General features: G+C 47.8%; 6 protein-coding genes across 6 annotated transcripts; 3 read left to right on the top strand and 3 right to left on the bottom strand.

Annotated features, from left to right (window-relative positions):
- Positions 1–424: 424 nt before the first annotated feature.
- On the bottom strand, positions 425–1024 carry EV420DRAFT_1282625 (uncharacterized protein; the record flags this gene model as incomplete). Its single annotated transcript, XM_060468302.1, has 1 exon — positions 425–1024. A coding segment is annotated over one exon (600 nt), but the record flags the coding sequence as incomplete, so codon positions are not given.
- A 5339-nt stretch (positions 1025–6363) lies between these two features.
- Positions 6364–8621, bottom strand: EV420DRAFT_1754555 (cytochrome P450; the record flags this gene model as incomplete). The annotated part of the gene is given in 8 exon segments (XM_060480484.1): positions 6364–6884; positions 6942–7340; positions 7360–7456; positions 7514–7807; positions 7869–7957; positions 8022–8124; positions 8181–8279; positions 8517–8621. The coding sequence occupies 8 exon segments, from the start codon at positions 8619–8621 to the stop codon at positions 6673–6675; spliced, it is 1398 nt and encodes a 465-aa protein (XP_060321705.1). The 3' UTR covers positions 6364–6672.
- A 724-nt stretch (positions 8622–9345) lies between these two features.
- On the top strand, positions 9346–9922 carry EV420DRAFT_1282626 (Aldehyde/histidinol dehydrogenase; the record flags this gene model as incomplete). The annotated part of the gene is made up of 3 exons (XM_060468303.1): positions 9346–9389; positions 9447–9661; positions 9711–9922. Coding segments are annotated over 3 exons (471 nt in total), but the record flags the coding sequence as incomplete, so codon positions are not given.
- A 367-nt stretch (positions 9923–10289) lies between these two features.
- Positions 10290–12419, top strand: EV420DRAFT_1683770 (cytochrome P450; the record flags this gene model as incomplete). The annotated part of the gene is made up of 12 exons (XM_060479248.1): positions 10290–10421; positions 10471–10578; positions 10634–10782; positions 10860–10981; positions 11030–11070; positions 11165–11262; positions 11315–11441; positions 11475–11615; positions 11670–11847; positions 11901–12007; positions 12061–12197; positions 12251–12419. 12 exons carry the CDS (start codon positions 10290–10292, stop codon positions 12417–12419), a joined length of 1509 nt encoding a protein of 502 aa, XP_060321703.1.
- Positions 12420–16620: 4201 nt separating this feature from the next.
- EV420DRAFT_1247945 (uncharacterized protein) lies at positions 16621–17171 on the top strand (the record flags this gene model as incomplete). The annotated part of the gene is made up of 2 exons (XM_060466704.1): positions 16621–16731; positions 16782–17171. Coding segments are annotated over 2 exons (501 nt in total), but the record flags the coding sequence as incomplete, so codon positions are not given.
- Positions 17172–17881: 710 nt separating this feature from the next.
- On the bottom strand, positions 17882–19026 carry EV420DRAFT_1654078 (uncharacterized protein; the record flags this gene model as incomplete). The annotated part of the gene is made up of 3 exons (XM_060478787.1): positions 17882–18423; positions 18480–18662; positions 18717–19026. The coding sequence occupies 3 exons, from the start codon at positions 19024–19026 to the stop codon at positions 17882–17884; spliced, it is 1035 nt and encodes a 344-aa protein (XP_060321701.1).
- Positions 19027–21982: the final 2956 nt, after the last annotated feature.

Raw genomic sequence — 21982 nt, 5'->3', positions numbered from 1 at the left:
CGTGTGTTTTTAGTCTACCCTCCCTGTACATTAGTTTAGTTTGTCCCACCCAGTGCTCAAACACGAAAGTGCAACGGGTTGTAATACTATTCGCCCTGTTGGGCGGTTATGCGTACTTTGGTTAGACTTGGCGAGCACCTCGGCCGACCAATTAGAAGTGTTTTGAACATAATCTGTACACTATCAAGTCTAAATCACGGCTGCGCTCTAATGGGATGTCATAATGTCATCATGTCCAGTCAGCAGGGCCACTCTGCAATGGCATTGACTGAGTGTTGGTATGGCTAGGTATGATGCCCTAAGGTAAGTAGCACACTCAGTAGCATATATTGTATCATGTACTCTCTAAAATTTACCCTTGAAGTCCATTTTTAGACCCCCAAAACGGTGGTCAACTTTTTTTTTTCGTGACCTCCGGCTGGACCTACCTACCTACCCGGTGTTCCGGGCCGGAATTCCGGTACCCCCTTGGGCCACAGTCCAGGATGAGGGTTATGTAGGCGCCTGTGGAAAGGTAAATAATACGGAGAATGTTAACCATCTCTCGGTCGCTGATGTCAGGAATGCGAACGCCATTATCACCAATGGTATTACGGTCAATGGGACAGAGCGCCTCTATGGGACAGCCACATTGATGCCATTTTTCTACTGATGTCGACATGAGAGGGGAAAGTTCGGAATTGTCTCCAAAGATTGTGGTAGAATGTTCACGTGGATAATAGCTTGAACCGCGTCCTGCGAAGAAGATGATAATGCCATCGCCCTTGTTAATATTCGAGTTTGTTGAGAGTCCGAGGAGGGTATCTATGATGTTCGCACGAGTGGGATGAGAATAGTAGTTGGTTACACCTATGGAGGAGCCCCTAGACGATGGGTATTTGGAGCTAATAAGCCGTTGGATCTGTCTTCTCGGCACGCCAAGATTCTTGATCAGATATGTTTCCATTGTGAGTGCGTCCGTGACACAACCATGGAGCGGATTGCCTGGATAGGCATCGATGCCAATGATGACAGCCCAAATTCGGAGGCCACGGTGTGATGGCTGCTTTGACGCTCAGACATGGAAACGGCGTAATCTGATAACGACTCACCGATGCGAGAGATATTTCAAAACTAAGAGAAAACGTCCATCGGAAATGAAAATACCACCAAATGAATAGAAAGTGGTGCTGAAGCTGATAGAACCAGTCTACGAGCTGGAATATTGATGTAGAATGCGCTGTGATATTCATCTCTTGGAAACCCTCCACCAAGTCGATACCTCCAGGCATCCTGTAGTACTGCCTCATCAACGGTGTTTCACTTCCACAATTAACGGGGTCAACGATGGGAGTTGAGGTCGATATCGGAGGAACGGTCATGGTTGAAGTTCTAACAGTCGACTGGAGCACTGATATTTGCTCGTTCATGCGGGATATAGTAGTGTCAGAATTCACCGCGACTTGAAAAAGGTTCAATAATAATTGAGTCTTTCACACAGGCCAATCAGCTAATGATTCATGAGGGAAAGAGAGAAGGCTCAACTTGAAAGTTTGCCCTGGCGTTATCTACCACCCTTCGGTGACAACTGATATCCTCTCTGATGTCTCGAGAAGCAAAAAAATCTATTACTGTCCGCTGAAGACCGCCATTGTTACGCTTGATTTCGTTGAGTTGCATTGAGAGATCGATTAGAAACCTATATCACGATATCAGGAATGTAGATTGAACTGCGAGGAAACATAATCACTCTTGGAAGTCTTGGCAGGCTGCTCGCAGATCTACAGCATATTTCACTCCTTCGGGCATCGCCGATACCTGGATTCCAGCATCTCGGATGATCTTTATGATGTCTATGATATCGCCTGCAAGGTGTTCCATATCCTCTGAGTTCGCTCTGAATTTCTGTTAGGACAGTCTCAGGAAAACATACAAGGATATGGGATATATTAAATGACGCTGACCTCCATATCGTCCAAGAGCAACCTTGCTGTCTCAGCGATACCCTTTATGAAGGAACCAGCGACTGGTACCATCTCGCCGAGGGATTTGATAATATCTGCAATTTGAATTGAGGCAGCGACTTTGCTGGAGCCGCGAAGAATCCTTCGTCGCCTACTTCTGAGCATCGGTAGTAAAGCCGGAGACAAATATGGATGGAAATGAGACTAAGAAGGTGATAGAAGAAGGGAGAAGAATCGAGAGAAAGAGAGAAAGTCGTGCGCACTGGTTAGGCACAGCGTCGCACAGCCTTATCCAATATGGTAATAATAAGATAGTAAGTATAAATAGAGTAGAAAAGAAGAATGAGACTATCGACACTTTACCCATCACACTACACACATACTTTTCAAAGCTGACTACGTCAAGCCCTATTGAGAGAAATATCAAGAATTACACACACAACTATTCTAGGCTCGCTTGTGACGCGCCCTCTCAAACTACAAACCACATTTCCAGGCTCGCTCGTGACGCGCCATCGACTCTATCAAATCACACTTCTCGGCACGCTCGTGACGCGCCATCAATCAAACAGTTCTAGGCTCGCTCGTGACGCGCCTATTTTATTAACTACAATTTACCTAGGCACGCTCGTGACGCACCCTCAACACTCTTCAAGTCCCCGACCGCTTAACAAACAACCCACCTACGGTTACACAAAGTAACTCGACCTACACCAACCAAACTCAACTAGTGGCATCCCATAGCATTCGTGCTTGAACCCCCGAACTACTTAACCAGGACTAGTACTAAACCTAAGTACGCCTGACACCTGATCGTGGCGAGATGAAACCATGCTGTTCAGTTCAATTAAGTGACGGAGGGGGTTACAGTCACCGTGATGGGACAGCGGCCTTTTCGTACCTGCATTAGTGAAAGTGCGCACCGGGGAAGATGGGTAGCTCCTTTTGGTTAGCGTGGATGGACGAACGGGTTTATGACTCAGATAATGGAAGAACGCGTCGGGAAGGACAGTAAGATAACGTATTGTGAGAGCGGATGCTGAAGCAAACACACACCCACACCCTGTTCTCGCATCAGTTGAAACGAGGATCAATATTTCAATCAATCGCATGTTTTCGTCTCCAAGCGCAAGTACCTCAGTCACTTTAGTCCTCCCTGCCTGGTACGCACGTTCACCGAGATATATGAGTCTCAGTATATGATACCTCGTTTCTCACCCTGTGGTGGGAGAAAACGAGCACGCTGCTGTTCGCCGAACTCAGGACATTGACCTCTTCCTCCCTGTGACCAGTCAAATCGAGAATACTCCAGATCGCTGAACTCTATGCCTAATCCAGATCCTTGATACATGGCTGGATTTATGATCAATCAAAACGCAAGGATATCGGTAAGGTAGACCAGTCATTCACTTTCTCGCTCTGTTTTCTTTCTCCGATGAAATCGAGAATACCTCTGCTCGCCAAACTTGGTTTGATACCTGGTGGGCAATCAAAACTTTTCCGAAGCACGCGGGATTCGTAGGGAAGACCACTCACTTCGGGTTCTATCTCACTTTTTTCGCCCTGGAGAGCATGACTCCTAACATCAGACTCGTCTTTTGAAACGCCAAGAACCTCGGCTGCATCTGTTCAAAGTTGATAAACCGTGCGCTGTAATGGCACACGGAAGCATTACATACAATCTAGGTCGATGTAAAGGTCTAAGCAAGTGAATTTGTATGACGGAAGATACGGTCCGAAAGCCGAAATTCTTTCAACGACGCGTCAGTCACGTGTCTCTTAATTGGTCTTGTTTGAATTGTTTTGTGCCCTCTCTCTCTCTTCCTTCCACCGACGTCCCTCGAATGCATATCCCCACTAATTAGCTCGAACGCGAGACTGACCGGTACCTGTAATGTGATGGGTATATACGTCTTTGACTTAGACTCGCGACGTTGTTCTTCCTCGACGAAAATGGTCTGATGCTCATGGTCAGCCTGAACTTCCTTCGACTCCGAGCGCCTATGGGATGGGATGGATACGCGCAGGAGCTGGTGAAAGTGAAATGTTGTGACTCCATACACTGTGAGTGCCTGTAATCACCATCTCCGAAAACGTCACCCTCATCGAACCTTGGCCTTTATTCTCTCAGTACATATGCCTGGCCGCCGACACCTTGCACATTCCTTATCCCGTGGATAGGCAGGCAACAGTCGATCTTCGTCGAAAGACCAGCGCGCAGTATGCCATATGCTACTACGACGTTTTGATATTCGTGTTCAGCCAGAACCTTCTACTTCGAGCGTCGATGCTAGACAACGTGACGCGTGAACCGTTGTGACTCCATACGGTGTGAGTGCCCAAAATCACTATCCCGCCTTTGTCGAATCTTAGCCTTGTTTTCTCAGCACCTATGCCTGCTCGCACATGCTACGCCCCGTAGATAGGCAACGGTTGATTCATGCCAGGGATGCGCTCTCGGTCGACGTGCACCACCATAATAACGATGTCGTACGGTGCTACCACGTTTGAAGATGCCCGCCAGCTGATCGACTCTTAACCAGGTCGGGCCTACGTCGTCTCTCTCCATTGCGTGTCGCGTCAATAGCTCCCGTCTATGGGGAATGCTAGGCTGTGAAACGCTACCCAGGTGCGCATTATACTCTCTGTTCGATAACTACAGTTGGTTGACTCTACGTTCGGGTAGGACCTGACTCATGAAAACTCTTTCTGATGCATACTCTCCAAGTTTCGGCATGGATTTCTTCTCAGAAAACCGCGAGTCCTGCCCTCCACTCACCATCCTCTGATGAACCGCATATTCCCCTTGCATTTTGACGGCCCCGTTGAGCTGGATGCGTGAAATTGTTGCGTCCGTAGTTATTTTTTCTCCTGAGGTTATTACATCGGCTTGTTTGGGACATTTTCAGGGTTTACTGACAAGGTCGTTTTTAGGTCTTTGATGGATATAGGGAGCGTAACAATATCGGATATCGTTCTGGGCTCGCTCGCGACTCCAAGGCGTTCGCAGCCGGCCTGGTAACCTTTTTCGAGGTAAGTGCACAATACTTTCTTTTCTTCTTTGCATGACGTTATATATGCCATACCTCTTCAACTTAGGGCGACTTCTGTACCCCGGTGAAACGATTTTTCCACTGATTCTCTTTTCGTCTCGGTCAGGGTGTAACTTCGTGCTGACGTTCACGATGCAGGGCCGCCAGACCATAAGGAGCGTAACGATGGGCTTTCTGTGCATATCTTTGTTTCCAGCTTCCGGATCACTTCTTTTTGAGGTACGCATTGTCAACGCTTTCTTTACGTATTCTTCCTTGCATGATGTTATATATTCTATATCTACACTCATTTTTCAGAGGGTGAACATACCTATCCGATGAGATTATTTTTCGTGAATGTGATTCTCCTTCGTCTCGGTCAGGGTGTGTGCTGACGTTCATACTGGAGGATGTTATGGATATTGGTCTCTACTGGTACGCAATGGAGTCAACACATGACTTCACTCGGCCTTCCCGGTCTTCTCTCGTATCTTCTCTGTTTTTCTTACTGATGCTAGAATACAGTGGAACATTGTAGAATACTAGTGACTCGAACCTTTCTACTATATATAAACACCGTACATACCATTGTAAAAGAATCTTTCCGCCAATCTATCACTTTCAACCCATCTTCGCTGCGTGAACCCTCAGCTATGCTTAGTGCTTACTGAACAACTTGTTGGATACGCTTAGCGCCTTCCGACACCAATCCGAAGACTACGCCTAGTGCTTGTCTTCACCTACGGCCTGTGATTGCTTCGCGCTTACAGGCTTTCTATATCGGTAATTTCTATGCGCTTACCGGCTACTTCCCTCTGGCATTTGCTTCGCGCTTACTGATCTCTTTATTTCGCAAACCGGACCTCTCAGGTCTTCTCACGAACCCTCGCCGGAATCCATTTTACCCCTTAACGACATACTTTCTTTCTAATCAATCTTACCTCACTTCGGTCACCACTCCTTGCCTCATGTTCGCATGTCCTGATTTCGGCAGAATCCTAACACAGGGCCACGTTTCCATCAAGACTACAAATCAGTGCTCTAGATTAACTTAGCCCTCCAGGATGTCCGACGTCCGCAAAGTAACGAGTCTGCTTCTTTGTTGTCTATCTTACTGATGATGCGAGGTTATCTTTAGTTAATCAAAATTTTTGTAAAAAGGCACGCAAATACACCAACCAGACTTATGATGAGTCAACAGGGTCTTGAATATCTTCTAGGTCGAACATTTCTTCATCAGCCTGGATCATACGATATTCCTTAGAGCTCACGAGTCGGTCACTCTCGTCGGTACCAGGTATAGATTTCCGGGAGAAACGAGCCGAAATGGCTGCGCTTCAGATACTCTCGTTCTTTGCTGTCATGGAGAAACGACCGTTGTAAGCAAGAACGCTGTCAATGAAACTTGTTATTGGAGTAGCAATGGTGTCTACCATGAGCTATCCTTCACTAGGCAAAGCCAATGTGTCCACCGATGTTATGTCACTACTCCTTCGTTCCGATTGCGAGAATATTCTGTTGACTCCTAGCGTGTTGAAGCTAGAGTCACTATGAGTACATGGAGCTGCGGCGTGCGCGCGCGCAGTTATAGTTAAGAAATGGCAACATAGGTAATTGGTAAGTAAGAAGGAAAGGAAAACGGAAGGCCTAAAGGGGATGTCGCGGCATTACCATAACAGAAATTGACCATGGAAATCCTACAGAGGAGTGGCCGTGCGGGAATACCTCAGATTGCACGTTCCTTTGGGTGGTCGACATAGAAGAATGTCATTCCAGTTGGGAGTTGGTAGAGGATCCGCAACGACTCCCCTATCATCAACGATGTCGTGGTTGAACCCAAGCAGTAACATCGCCGTTATTAGCTTCAACTCCAACTTCGCGAGACGAGTCCCTAGACAAGTAGTTTTGCCTAACCAAGAGCAATCAGCAATTAGCCCATGTCAAGAAGCAACGCCAGGTTACCCACCTCCACCCCAACCGACGTATCCGTAAGGCACCTTGGTCTCCTCCCGTGCGGGGTCGAATTTCCACGGATCCGGATAGAGCCCAGGATCGAGGTGGATATCGCTAAAGGGATACACCACATACGCCCCAGACCGGATCAGCTTGCCGTTAATATATGTATCGGGCCCCAAATTTCTCCGCATAGCAGTGTGCGGCTGAGCGACTCGAAGTGTCTCCCGAATGATGGAATCTAGTACAGGTGTCGAAGATTCCCAAGTCTCCAGAGGGATTGTGGCGAGTTGTTTGGATATGGAAGCGCAGTCCTCTGGCGCAGGGTGGGCCGCCAATAGTGATTGGATTTCGTCATATGCTTTTGCCCGCCATTCCTGATGGCCTCCGAGATATGTGAGTAGCCAACACGCTGTTTGAAAAAAGAAGACTAATATTAGAGCACTTTTTCAGAAACTCCAATTGGAAGATCAACTTGCCTGCCGTGCCAGTGGCTCGGGCGCCAGCGATCAACAGCCCCATGATGAACTGAACCAAGGGTCCGTCAGCAGCCGTAACTTGATGACAAGAAGTAAAGGTACTCACGCCGACCACAACGAGCTTCTCGTCTTTAAAGTCCAGGAGCATCTGCAGCGCGTCGTCCCTTTGCACGCCGCTCTCTTCACGGGCCTTGATTGCAGCAACGATAATATCATAGATCTCCTTCGTCGCCCACAACTTTCGCACCATTGATGGCGTAGGGGCCCATGGGATCAACACGGTGGCCGGTGTCGTTCCAGTATCAAGCTTGTCATACAAGTTCTTTAGACGTGATACCAAGATCGCATCATCCGATATTTCTGAGCACGACAGGCTTCGAACAGTCGTTTGGAACGTGAGCTATTGGCAAAGTTTTAGTGGGGAACGCCGACATAACAACGTTAGAGATGGGAACACGTACCTCGTAGATTTGTTTGAAAGGATCGAACACTCCGGAATCTCCCCATCCCTCCATGATTCGTCGAGAATCTTCCAATAACAATGGAATCACTGTCAAGAGTAATTATGTGAGTCGCCAAATAGTGTACGATTTGGTAACGCGCGTAGTACATACGTTGGCTTAGGGGCTCGTTGCGCTGGATGTCGGCGAGTCTTTTATGAATCAGGGCAACCCTTCTCGTTTGTAAGTCAGATGTCACTCCTCTGACCATGGGTATCTGCGGTGAAAACGCGGTTAGTAACGACGCCCAAGGCAGGCAGGCGGAACACTCACGGCCCCAGACAGGATCTTAAACCCTTCCGTCAGGTCGAAATTTTTGGCTGTGAAAAACTCCTGACGAGCCGATTCCCCTGATACAATAATAACTGTATTCTGTAAGGCGTTAACACATGATAGAGTTGAAATCAGAGTGTGTCATAGAACGAGGTAAACGCGAGAATGCACTCGTAACAGTTTGAATTGGAAAATGGCTTGTCCGGTTGCGTGGAATCCCCAATTGAGAAAGTCAAATCGTCCTCAAAAGAAAGGTATTATCGCAAAGAGTGAGTGCCCTGGGAGTGATGCAGGCGAGTCTTCCTTGAGCGCGTCATCGCGAAGAGAAGAAGTGACGAAGACGATAAGAAGGAAGATAATGACGGATGTGGTAAACTGAGTCGCGAAGCCTGCGGATATGAAAGCAGCACCAACGGCCTGGAGGCCCACTGAGTACGGCATGCTCGTGTAGGCGGGTCGAACGAGAAAGAAGGTAGAAATGTAAACCAGCCTCTAGGATGAAGTGCATTCACACACAGCACAGGTGACATTATATAGCCAGAGAGCTGGTTTGACCGGACACAGGGAGGAAGAGGTCAAGGTCCTGGGTTCGGCGCGGTCGGTTTCATCGGTGACAGAGGAGATGGCTGATGCGCTTACACTTGGAGAAGAAAACACACCATCGACATCAATATAACCAAATTTTGCCAGCGTATACCTCCTTAGAGTTCGGTGAACAGAGGTATGCTTGGTTTCGCCAGACACAGGGAGGAATACACTTGGAGACGGAGACACGCAATTGATGATTGATCTTTATTTCAACTGATGTGAGAACAGGCCTAGGGTATGGATGCGTTGGAACCGTATCGCTACGTCCAAGAGAGAGAATGGGAATAGCTAGTGATAGTCGCGGTTGTAGCTATGGACATGCGGGAAACTACGGATATCGTACACGTGATCGCGGAAGACCCGGACCGTTCCAACGCTCCCAGCGTTTGTTTCCACTCCTCATAAGTTAATATTATCCTATTCCCTTCCCAGCCACTTTCCGAATCATAACCCCATTTGTCTATTCACCTAAACCAACACCGCCATAGATCGGTGCCTTAAAGCAGCGAAGGACCTCCCGCTCAGGACGTCGGAACACGATGTCAAAGTCAGCAAAGACTGATTCCGCGCATGGAGGCCTAGAATTCGGAGGGAACCAAAGGGCGTGGGGTTGATCATCTCGTACGAGGCTTTCCTCCCTTGATATTCAACACGTATTGACTAACACCCCGCCGGAAGACTGTGGAACTTTCCATTCTTTCTCGCCACGATGCCCATTATCGGCGCGCTCGCCGCAGGGTCCTGTTGGGTCCTCAAACCATCAGAACTCTCCCCGAGTTCCTCAAAGATCCTAGGGGTCCTCGTACCACGATACCTGGATCAGAGAGCATGTAGGGTCATCCAGGGTGGTGTGGAGGAGACTACAGCGCTCCTAGACCTCAAATGGGACCACAGTAAGCCTTCTCGCCTTCTCTCATAAACGCAGACACAAACGCAGGCCAGTCTTCTACACAGGCAATGCCCGCAGCGCCCGCCACATAGCCCAAAAAGCCGCTGTGCACCTCACACCAACAACCCTCGAACTAGGCGGGAAGTGTCCCGTCCTTCTAGACCCCTCCTCCACGGACTTGGACCTGGCAGCGAAGAGGATCTTGCCTGGGAAATGCCTTAAGTCCGGATGGGTACTAAATTATAGCTGTTTGCATAGAGCTTGACAGTTGCATGTGTCTTACACGAGAGAAGAGAGTGATTCTTACTTGGTCATAAACCGTGGTTTACGGACTTTAAGACACACTGGTGGCTGGTTTATGGCTATTTCGGCGATCTCGGAGCCCATTCGTGCTCTCGAAGTCCTCAAAACACGGTTTATGAAGAAGTCCGAACCTTCTTTCATCATCCATGAAAATGTCCCTGACTGTCCAGCTGTAGCATCCATGCGATTGGAATAAATGTCCTACCGGCAGCGGTGATTCTGATATGCACTGGTCGGACCTGTGACCTTCCATATGTTCGCACGATGCCAACATTCCCATGGTACGTATACATATAAACCTCTCTTTCCGTTCGATTCTCATCTGACATATGGCGCTTGAAGACTATCTTGAACCCCTTTGGCGGCTAGACATCAGGGCCTTCATGCTACGCGCTCTGGTTATAGCCACTGCTTTTTTGCTTGCTCTACAAATCCGAAAGGCGCTAATAACCAGAGCGAAAGTGGGTTGTTGCATCTCCTTTAACCTGGTGAATGCTGACGTTGTTGTAGCTGAAGCACATTCCGACGATGGGGTCGTCGGGTCTCATAACGTCTTGGATAGACGCCTTCAAGTTCATATTTCATGGGAAGGAAATCATTCAAGAGGGTTATACAAAGGTGTGTACCGGGTCGTGTCATTAGTATCATTTGGGATTAAATGATTGCCTTGTAGTACTATGGGTCAGCGTTTAAAGTGCCCTTGATCGATAAATGGATGGTCGTCGTGAGTGGCGCCGAGAAGATTGATGACATCCGGGAGTCCACGCTCGAACAGTTGTCTTTTCTGGATGCAACCGTAGATGTGAGTGTTCCTTTCTATATGTGAGGTCTCTTGTATGATTCTCAAATCAGCATATGTAGCTTATGCAAATGAATTATACCATGGGTCGCAACATAAGTGTTGACCCGTACCAGACAGAAGTTGTACGAGGCGCTCTGACTCGGAACATTGCTACCTGTTTTTCGGACGTTCAAGACGAGATAAAAACAGCTTTTGAAGACAATATACCCATGACCGACGGTACGGGGACCGGGCATGTTTCAGGGACTCCGGCTAATATCACTCTAGACTGGATTGAAGTTTCTGCACACCAGACAATTTTGCAAATCGTATGCAGAGCGAGCAATCGGATGTTCATAGGACTTCCCATCTGTAAGTAAGCCATCCAGTGCTAGTGCCTTGTCGATACCAACCTGTCTTAAGGCCATGATCCTGATTACATTCAAACTCAACATTGATTTCACTATCGACGTTTTCGTTTACTCTCGTGTCATTAACCTCTTCCCCAGGATCCTCAAACCGTAAGTTACTAGAGCTCAATGTTGCCGAGGCTGAAAACATCTTCGCTATAAGACTTCTGGGAACCCTCTTCACGCCTCGCAGGCGTGCCTTAGCCAAGATGATGAAATTCCTGAATAAAACCATACGGGAACGCCTGCATCAGGAAAACGTTCACGGAAAAGACTGGCCAGGAAAGCCGGTGAGAAAGCTCTACTAACTCTGTTTTACTGAGTATTCTTCTCATGGACGACATAATGACCTCCTTTCATGGCTAATCGACGCAACTCATGGCGACAAAGAACGACGCACAATACAGGACTTAAGCTCTCGAATGCTCAGCGTGAATGCGGGAGCGATTCATACAACCTCTATGGTATTTACTCTAGATTATACTTCTCAGGCCAAAAACTGACTGGATTCTTGATAGACCTTTACGACTGCCGTCTATACCTTGGCCATACACCCAGAGTACACTGAGACTCTCAGAACCGAGGTGGAATCCGTCATCAATGCAGAAGGATTCACGAAAGTTGCAATGGGAAAGATGAATCAGCTTGATAGCTTCTTGAAGGAAGCGCAGAGAGTGTATGGTAGTGTTGGCACTTGTGAGTTGGTACTCTCCTCGCTGCATCGCCTTCACACTAACAATTGTGCACAGTTGGGATGCGTCGCGTCGCTCGAAGTGACTTCGCGTTCTCAGATGGGACGGTCATTCCTGCAGGCAATGAAATCTCTGTGGCTGCTTTGGCTACGAATACGGACGAGGTGAGTGGCACAGGATGCGAGTATAACCATCATATTCATCAACATTTGTATAGAGGAACTATGAAAATCCATTAGAATTCAGACCGTGGAGGTTTTTTGACAAGAGAAAACAAGAGGGCGAGAGTATTCGTCACGGGATGGTCACTCCTAGCTTGGATTTCATTTTCTTTGGCCTTGGGCGACCGGCATGGTGCGGAGATTTGATAACAGCTATATCAGTTCTAAGAGCTAACCATCCTGTAGTCCTGGCCGTTTCTTCGCCGTCAATGAGTTGAAGGCTCTCATGTCGTATGTTCTTCTGAACTTTGACGTGAAGATGGATAGGCCGCCCTCCTCCATGTGGTTAGCTGGTGATCAGATACCCGATCAGAGAAGCAAGGTGTTGTTTAGGAAGCGCGTACGTACATCGTAAAAGATCCGGGCAAGATTGGATGAGAAGGGCCGCTTTGCTAAATATTTTTGATCATCGTAGACTTGTGCATAATGCAAATGAAGTCAAAAAGCCACTTCAGACCGTTTATACGTATCTTGACTGGCCAAAGGTCACCGGGCTCCGCGTCTTCAAGTTTGTCAGGATTCATCAGTTTGTAAACACAAACAGACATAACGGGGGCACCAAAACCTCGGGTTATAGGAAAGTTGAAGGGATAATGCTCGCCATTCAATGTGGGTTTCCTCAACCAAGAAAGATTGGTTAGCTACAATCGAAGCTCTCTTAATCCATAGCCTTGGTAACCCATAATCCGTAATACCCCATAAGTTTTGAGTTCCACCAACTCTGTTCGTAGGGACATGGGTACCGTAATCCATACATCACCCATACCCCATACCCCATAGCTTTTAGCTAGAATCTCCTCTCTAAGAACCCATAAATTGCGTCGGTCCGGGTAGATTTTCGACTAAATGTTGTCAATTTTACATAAATGGCATAGATCAATACAGAGGTCTGGGCCAGTGGATTTGCGTGCCTTGATAAATTTTATAATGGAAAATAAGATGAGAGCTTGCTGGGAAGACGATAGCTTTCCGGCCGTCCGGGCCGAATATCAGGATTAAATAACGTGCCGATCATGTGTGTCATTTGCTTGGTCTTGTTTGAAAAATTTCTCGCCTTCTGTTTCTTCTTTACTACGACGATCCTCGAATGCATACGCACTTGACTGCGAAGACTGGCCTCTACCTGCGGCATGCTGGGTATACATCTTTGACTTCGACTCTGCTGGTATGCGCGACGTCGTTCTTCCTCGACTCAAATGACCTGACATTTCCTTGTTCAGCCTGAACGTCCTTCGACTCGGAGCACCTCTGGGATGGATGCTGGCGAACGTGAATCGTTGTGACTCCATACACTGCGAGTGCCCGTAATTACGACCTCCGAAAGCGTCACCCTCATCGAACCTTGTGTTCTCAGCAGTCGCATACCTCGCCCGTGCGCGTGAACAGGCGACGCTTGATTCTCGATTGGAGGACCAGCGCACAGGACGACGTGCAGCTTGACAACTCGTACCAGCTCAGAGCTCATAGCCAGGTTGCTCTCCACTCAGACCTAATTCATCTCCCTCGTATGTCGCGTCAACGAACCCTTCCTGTCTCACCGTCGCTGGGGAATAGATGTGCTGCGAAATAAAGTCCTACTGAGGTACGCTACATACTCTCTTTTCGAAAGCTCCATCCAATTAACTTTGGCTCAGGCATGGCGCGGTGTCATCGATGGTGGACGATATGCATTACTACCATCCTTGAAGCTTGAAGCCACGCACCAGCTGATAACCAAGCTGCTCTCTACTGAGACCTACTTCGTCTCCTCCGTCGTATTTCGCGTCACCTCTCGTCGTCGCTGAGGAATGCTACTGAGGTGCGCTATATGCCCTTTTTTTTCGCAAGGTTGACTCAACCTTCGTTTAGCTCGGGACTCGCTTTTCGATGCATCATTTTCCCTGGGATGTCGCTCTAAACTAAAGCTACAACGTGAGTCCTCCTCCTCGTACATCATCCTCTGATGAATCGCACATTCCCCTTGCATTTCGACGGCCCCGTTGGGCTGGATGCGCGAAGCTCTGTTGTGTCTGTAATTTCTCTCACTGAGATCGTTACCCCGACGTGTTTTTGGTATTTCAGGGTTGGCTGACGAGGTCTTTTTTAGGTCTCTAAGCGTAGAAATCACTCCGGGTGTTCTAGAATTGTATATTCTCGTTGGCTCGCGATTCCAAAGCTTCCGGACTACTTCTTTTTTGGGTAAGCGTTGTCAACGCTTTCTTTTCTTATTCTTCTTGTCATGATGTTTTATCTTCTATATCCATGGTACATTTTTTCAGAGGGTGACTTGTGTACCCCGATGAAACGATTTTTCCACGGATTCTCTTTTCTTCTCGGTCGGGGTGTAACTTTGTGCTAACGTTCCGACTGCAGGGCCACGCTTCTATCAAGACTGCCAATCAATGCGCTAGACTCACTTAACCCTCCAGGATGCCCGATGTCCGCAAGGTAATGAATCTGCTTCTCTGTTATCTATCTTACTGATAATGTGAGGTTATCGTTAGATACCTTCATCCCATATATCAGACCGGATGCCTAGTATGGAACGGGTTCACTGGGCCTGCACCTCTGCGATTCAGTCAATTATTTTGAGAGCTGCTGTAATCGTCAAGATTTGATATCGATGTTTTCCTTCATGGACTTGCCTTGAAGGAGTGAAGCTGCTTGCTTAGACGTTAGCACTATCCGAGTGAGAGAGAGAGAGAGGAGGTCAGAGCTTTCTGCGATGCCAGTCCAAGGGTGCTGTCGTATTTTCGTTCTCGTCATCCATTATGACATACTTGCACCGAGAACCCGGCGTGTTTTTACCTCGTGAAGGCTAAATCATCTAGCATAGCGTAGATGTGAAAGTCGAGACAACTAAGGGTCGTTATCCTCGAACTGGGGGTAGGACGGCTGCATATGATATTCGTTATAATTTATACATACAAGGGTATGTAGGTTTGGTTACGTCTTTGTTTGTATCTAACGCCGGTGGTAGATCAAGTACATGTTCACACTACTTGCGGAGACGTGGACTACGTCTGTGGAGGACCGGGATCTGGTAGACGAGCAGGTCGAGCAGGAGCGCGAGGACGAGCTACGAGACGAACAGGTCGAACAGGAGGAGCTTGCGTTGGAAGAGGCGCGAGTGCTGGACGAATGAGCAGATGAGCTGGCGTGGGTAGGCCTAGTGGTTCTAGTGTTCGAAGGAGAAGATGGCTGAGTAGTGTAAGGAAAGGACTGGTTCGACGTTTTATTATAAGGAACGAGAGCGGTGTTCCTCGCTTCAGAGGAAGCACGATTGCTGCTTGTAATAGTGGGATTTAAATAAGCTAGAGCGTTACTGGGCTTGTTCCAGGATGGATTGGCGGTGGGTGAGCGGCGCGTCGCTTGGCTTTAACTACAGACATTCGAGCCCAAGAAGGAAGGGCTCTGGGGATAAGATGGATACGGTGGATATGGAGCACTCGAGCCGCAGTTCTGGAGAGGAGGGTAGTCATTACATTTAGGCTCAAAATTCAGGTTTGCCAAAAATTGTCATCTTCCAGGCTCAGATTTAATATTTGTCATTCAGCGATCGGCACGGTACCGAAATTGCGGCGGAGTCTTCTCTTCCTTAGCAACGGTCACCATCTCGTCTTGTTCTCCAGTATATACAGCCAGCTTTGGGAGGAAAGAATGCGAATTTTAGGGCGACAGTCATTCACGAAGCTGCTAAAGCAGTACGGAATCGCCTTCGCCATTGGGGATTTCCCTCTGCCGTTGGTGCTGATCTCGCCTGGTATCTCCTGCTGGATTCGCCTATTGCTATAAAGCAGGCACGTATAAATCTAAACTACGATAAGCTAAATCCTGCATGTCTCATGTGTTTATTTTGCACTCTAGTGGAAACTGGATATTCATATACCAGTACACCAGCAATATCTTTTAACTACTAGCGCAGCGATTGTCAGCCGTCGACGCTAGATTTCACATCCCGAGTGGCTGGCAGACGCCTACCGTGATGGTATACACTCATAATGTTCTTAATAACGGCTCCTGCACTAAAAAAACGGAATTGTGAGATTACTCTCATCAGCAGGGGTGACATAAAGTGGGGCCACCTCATGGAGGTGAAGGCTATCACAATTCTTCCACTTAAAGCACTTCTCTTCGAGTGCATGCAAGCGTATTCGGCGGTGTCTTCACATTCAGAAACCGAGCGCCGTATATTTCAAGATGTCGCAGCTTCTAAAGCCTACGCGGCCTTGTTCAAAACGATAGAGCCGCACAATCTGCCGTCGCAGCACGAAGATGTGTTTCTTCGCACTCTCTTGGAGAAAATGTGTGCCCTCATTCCCGACGCTAAGGAGACTTTTGAGACCCTTCATCTTCTTCCATCACGAGCACCAGAACCGCGTGTTCCCACTGTATCCATGATTAGCCTGTCGGTAACCGATAATGTGGTCGACGCGCGGGCGAGATCACAGTCTTCTTGCAGCTCGTCATCTATACCACCGAGAGCCAGTACTTCACTTCCAGTCAGCACGATGTCTTCTACCTCACCGACGTCTCCATTGAGTCCGGAGATCCCAGCGCGCGGTTTTCGGGCCGTAGTATTTCGGGCCGCGAAAGAAGTTACTCGTATCTGTAGAGAGGAGGGATTCACATTTGCGATATTGGGGAGTACAGCTGGTTATCTCTACGGAATCAAACGCTTGCCAAATGTAAGACCTGTCATGGTCATCTTATCATCGTGATACTGATGAAGCAGTAGGATGTCGACATCCTGGTATCATCATATACCTGCGATATAGAGTCACTGAAGGAATTCCTTGTCGGTAAGAACTCGGCTCGATTCTACCTCGTAGACACCAAAACATCTGGTGCTACGTGGAAGGTCCTTTGGTACCACGATCGTAATGTCGATGGGAAATTGGAGAAAACGAAGGTCGATATTCTCAAACCGGGGGTATTGCAGCTTCCGATGATATTTTCGGAGGCCATCGTCGATAAGCAGGGATTACCCGTCGTTCCTATGTCGATTCTACTGCTCCACAAATTGAAGGGGTGGGAGGATAACATGGGGTCGACAGAGACTCGTCTTCAGAACAAGCATGACGCAGACGTCAGCGATATATTTTCGCTGTTAGTGATCCTATTTAGGGGTATGAGTGCGCAGGAAGAGAAAAACTCAAAATATTGGAAGCGGTTTGCTCTAGAACGGTTCGATGAAGAATTCAGAGGCGAAACGGAGCGGCGGGTTGACTTATTTTGTTTGAGCTTTCCGGTGGTACAACCTCTGTGGAAGGAGCTCGGATGGTAGATGTGTTTAACGAATTCATTTTCTTTACAAGTTTCCTACCAGTTTATTTCACTGGAGCTCAGTCGCAAAGTACGAGAGATGTATGAAAGTAGGAACTATGATGCGAATAGAATCTACTACATAATATATCAATGATTTGAGGTCTCAATAATGTAACACGCGATAACGATTAGAATGAGAGAAAATACGGACCCGGTGAAAGAAATGACGACACGACCAATGCACAGCACCGCCTTGGTTTGTATGCGTCATAAAATTTAGTACCGGCTTGCAGTCAGTGAGGTCTAGGCCTCAGAGACAAGTTCTTTCGCGGAGAGACCTGGATTAGGAACGGAAATGGTATAGGTCAAAATCAAAGTCAGACATGTAGTTCTGGTGCCATGCTGTCGAAATGATTGGACGTACACTTTCACCTATGTTTAGCGTCATCCATGAAACTGAGAATTCATTTGCTAAATCCAATACAACTACAGGTATATGCATCCGCCCAATGCCAAAGATACGAAAAATGTGATATACTTAATAACCCCGCCGGCTCGCGAGAACGAATCTCAAGGCTTCGCAAAGACCAATTTCCCAACACCGCACTCGGAAACGCTTTTATCCACCTCAACGCCGACCAAGCACGTCTTCTCGCCCAGCCAGTCAATCCTTCTCACACCATCGTCCCATCCTCCGCCAACTTTCGCACATCGGACCTCGTATGCCTTGGCCGCTTTCAGTTGGGCGTGTGTGCCATGCCCTAGCGCATCCCACTCGTCGTGCGTCACCTGTGCCGAGAGCGTACTGTACACCGCGGCCAACAGGTCAAGGTTAGTTATTGCTCCAGGGCGCTGAGAAGGATACACGATGACCGGCCAAGGGAACCTGTCGCATCTCAGCACGAGTTTGTTAGACTTCGCAGGGTCGGTGGCAGGTTGGGAGAGTGTATGAGTAGGTATAGATGTCCGAGTTCTACGGTCAACGATAGATGTCGACGATGGCGCGAATGTCACATCGTATGATATGGGCGCTCGGTTGAGACGGCTAGCAGCGAGGAGAGGATGCATGTGGAGGACGTCAGGGATGTACGGATTAGCGAAAGATACGTGGTCTGTAATGCAATGGTTTAACGATAATGAATTATCTGGATACGTAAGAAGGACGTACGCTGTGTCCGCGGATGTGATCCTGCCTGCCATGTACTTCTCTCCTTCTTCAAGGCGGGGCGAGGTTCGGGGTGTATGACGCTGGTAGTGGGCTTAGAGGGTGGTGTTGGTGTTGATGAATCTGTTGAACTTTCTCGTGAGGGATGGGAGGATTCAATGGGGATGTATATGGGATAAGGTGTTTCTGTGATAAGAGAATCAACGATTGATCGAATGCTAGAGGAAAACGACAACGTACGACTAGCATCATGTTCGTGAATGAGAGTTAGACGCTCTGCTGAGTCGTGATGACGGTGGTGGTGGTGGTGGGGATGTTTCTTCTGCGTTGGCAGCGACGCATGTGAAAGATCCCGGGGAGGACAGGGCGTGCCGGATACAGAATTTCTCTTTGTCACTGAGCCGTATCCAACAGGTAAAACGGTGGAGGATGTCTCGCTCCCGGCACATGAACAAGAGCGTCGACGTGATTTAGAATCATGGAATGAAGAGGGTCTCCTCTTGTTCGCATTGAAGCTGCCTTCAAAGAGGCTGCGGAGGTAGGTTGTCATCGAGTGTCGCAGTATGAATTGGTATTCAGGGCCTGTCGTCTGAGTGGTTAAATACCAAATTACAGCACGGACAGGAATTATAGCCGAGGCGTGATTTCAAGGAAGAAATTAACCTTCCGATGCGGTTCTTGCCGGGCGATCAACACAAGCGACTTCAGCACAGCATATGGGTTTTACGTGGATTAGGCGCAGTTGAACGGTATGTTGGACCTAGGACACTCATGGTGCAAGCGTATTGTTGGTGCTATCACTTCCAGGATGGCCTCGAGTCTCGGTCTAAAGAGCTACACAAGTAAGCGAATACTCGAGACAAGAAGGGAAGGCTGTCCATACCTTTGATACGCTCAATATCCGATGGTGCGAACCAAAAGTGAGGCGCATACCGTCTAGTTCGGAGCTTTCTGGGTGTATCGTTTTTTGGTGCGAAAGGGGCTGTCGGTAAGATAGAAACAAAGCCGAGATTGCCGTTCATTGGGGCTAGGTAAAATTCACAAATCAGCCTTTTCCGAGCCTGTCGATGATAGTTACAATACACAATCTCACTATCTGACTCACAGAAATAGAAAGGACGTGCGACTGGTAGTAAGCTCGAAAAAAGGCCAAAATGTCCAGTTAACAGAATGGGTACCCCGGCTTCAGTACTCGATGGAAGCAGCCCAGGCGAAACTACGATGTTCGGACTTCGAGAATGTTCCGGGCTAATGCACCTTCGAATAGTCACCGGACCTCCGACCTGTCTCAACGAACGTCAGGGAGCCCTACAAATCCATTGCGGTAGATACCGCAGCACAACTGACAGGCTAAAACTCAGTGGCTCCTCATAGAAAGACTTTCCTTGGCAATCCAGTATGCGATCTTGGAGAAATACGAACACAGCCAATGTATCGGTAACAATGCGTCCTCCTTGAACGGCTCAGAACGAAGCAATCAATTGTTCTTCCTGGAATCTGGATTAACGATAGTGATACAGGACAGAACTGCAGCGCTTACGATGGCTCGATGGCACTCCATATGGGGCCACGGAATACATGCGAAAATTCAGGCAGCCTCCATGGGTCCCAGAGCGATTTTGCTAGGCAGCCAGTCATAAGTAGTTGCGCAATGCGGGACAAGACTAACAGCGGGTGGACCCGGTCGATGCGCACGTGATTCCGGAGGGACAGACCGTAGACCGTGATAATCACTGAACGGTGATATGTGAAGAAGGGGCAATTCGAGAACCGACTCGTATTCAAAGCAGTGTATTTCCCGGAAGGCGAATATTTCGTCGTCCTCGCAATCGAAGCCAGCAGCATCGATGAACGATGTAGAATTCTCTCCGACATGAGCACTCCTTGCTCGGTTGGTTGACGCGCGGTGTGAGGACATAGATTTCTACCAAAGAGTCACCGGTCAGGAGTCGAGAGGCGTTGTTGGGCACCTTCCCGGCTTTCAAGTTATATGAACCAAGGCACATATTGACGGTACACAACACAGATTCAGACGAGGAAGATAGTTCCCGGAAGTGTTTAATCTTCCCACTCCTTAGTTAGCGGCGGTGGGAGTAGTTGTCACTGCCATCAATAATAAGCAGACAGGAATCAAAGGAGCGGATACAGATGCTTATGAAAATGAGAGTCAAGAAAAGTTCCGTATCGGATCGACCCCAGCCCTTTTCAAAAATCGATAGCGTGCCCGAACATTAGCATTCGCCTTTGCATCTGTGCAAGTCTGTGCAATACACATGCAGTCTTTAAAAAAGCCAGTGGGAATGACTCACAGCTATACTTTGCGCCTTAGGTAACATCGGAATCGTGGCATGCAATCCAATGTCGAATCCTTCAACTTTTTCATGCCCAGAATTGAACAAAAAGGATGGCTGGAAAACTGAAGCTCATCCTAAGGTCTCAAGAATAAGTAGGCGAGAATATAAAGAATATAAATTCCTACAAAGGAGACATACTGCTCTGCAAACGTCGCCATTGTTAGCTCCTCCCATACCAAATGCCATTATCCTGGCGCACATCATTCTCGCATAGATGATAAGATTCTCCCCCGCAGAATTGTACACCTCTGAGAGACAGAGAATGTTGTGGAGATGTGAAGGAAATGGTTTCGTAGGAATGTGAGCGGGCATTGCGAACAGTGATTTTGCGGGTCGGGAACCGGCCTGGAAGATATAGATGTATTATGAAAATATAGTGACATCACGCCATTTTATATTGTCAAGATGGACATGATCCATCCTAGAAAAAGCGGGGATCCAGTCATCGAGGCAAAGAAAAGGGACTTTGCCAAATAGGACCAATCAAAGTTCTCTCGTAATTGAATTTGCAATTCTTTGCCCAACCCCAATCCTCGCGGGAACTAGTTCCAAGCAATGCTTTTCCAGGTATTTGCATACAAGAGCAAGAAAGGTTGATACGAAATGGATAACATCCCTGTGCACTTTAAATCTACAGGACGTTCACATCCCGGACCATGGTTAGCATTATAGCCGAAAAGAAACCAGGAAAGCAGTTTGCGTTTCTTAGCGACAATTTCCTCACTTTGCTAGACTGACAACGGGCAAATGGTTTATTTCTTAGCATTTCAAATATGTGTTCAATGTGATCAATCTTTTTATATAATCAGCAGACTATCTGGACACGCGTAACAACCGACTACCCCCAAGGACATTCCGCGCATCACCGAGTCTGTTAGGCAGGCATATGGATTCGTTGACCGCTGGCTTGATATTCAAAACACTTTCCGAGATCAGACAGATCAAATCGGACATGCTGTCTCCACCGATAGAAAGGCTGGCTGCTGAGGAAAGACGTCTTCACACGCGAAAAATGCAGCGATTCCTGTGTAGGGAACCTGCTTACTTTGTGACGATGAGAAATCAATGCAATGTGTAAGTCGAATAGTTACTCCTATAAGGGCTGTTGATAGTGAAAGTCTCGACCATAACTACACCCATGGAGACTCGGTC

Source organism: Desarmillaria tabescens (assembly GCF_030435595.1).
Source record: "Desarmillaria tabescens strain CCBAS 213 chromosome Unknown EV420scaffold_192, whole genome shotgun sequence".
Classification (NCBI taxonomy): domain Eukaryota; kingdom Fungi; phylum Basidiomycota; class Agaricomycetes; order Agaricales; family Physalacriaceae; genus Desarmillaria; species Desarmillaria tabescens.
Note: the sequence above shows the minus strand (reverse complement) of the source record. Positions and strands in the feature narration are given on the sequence as shown.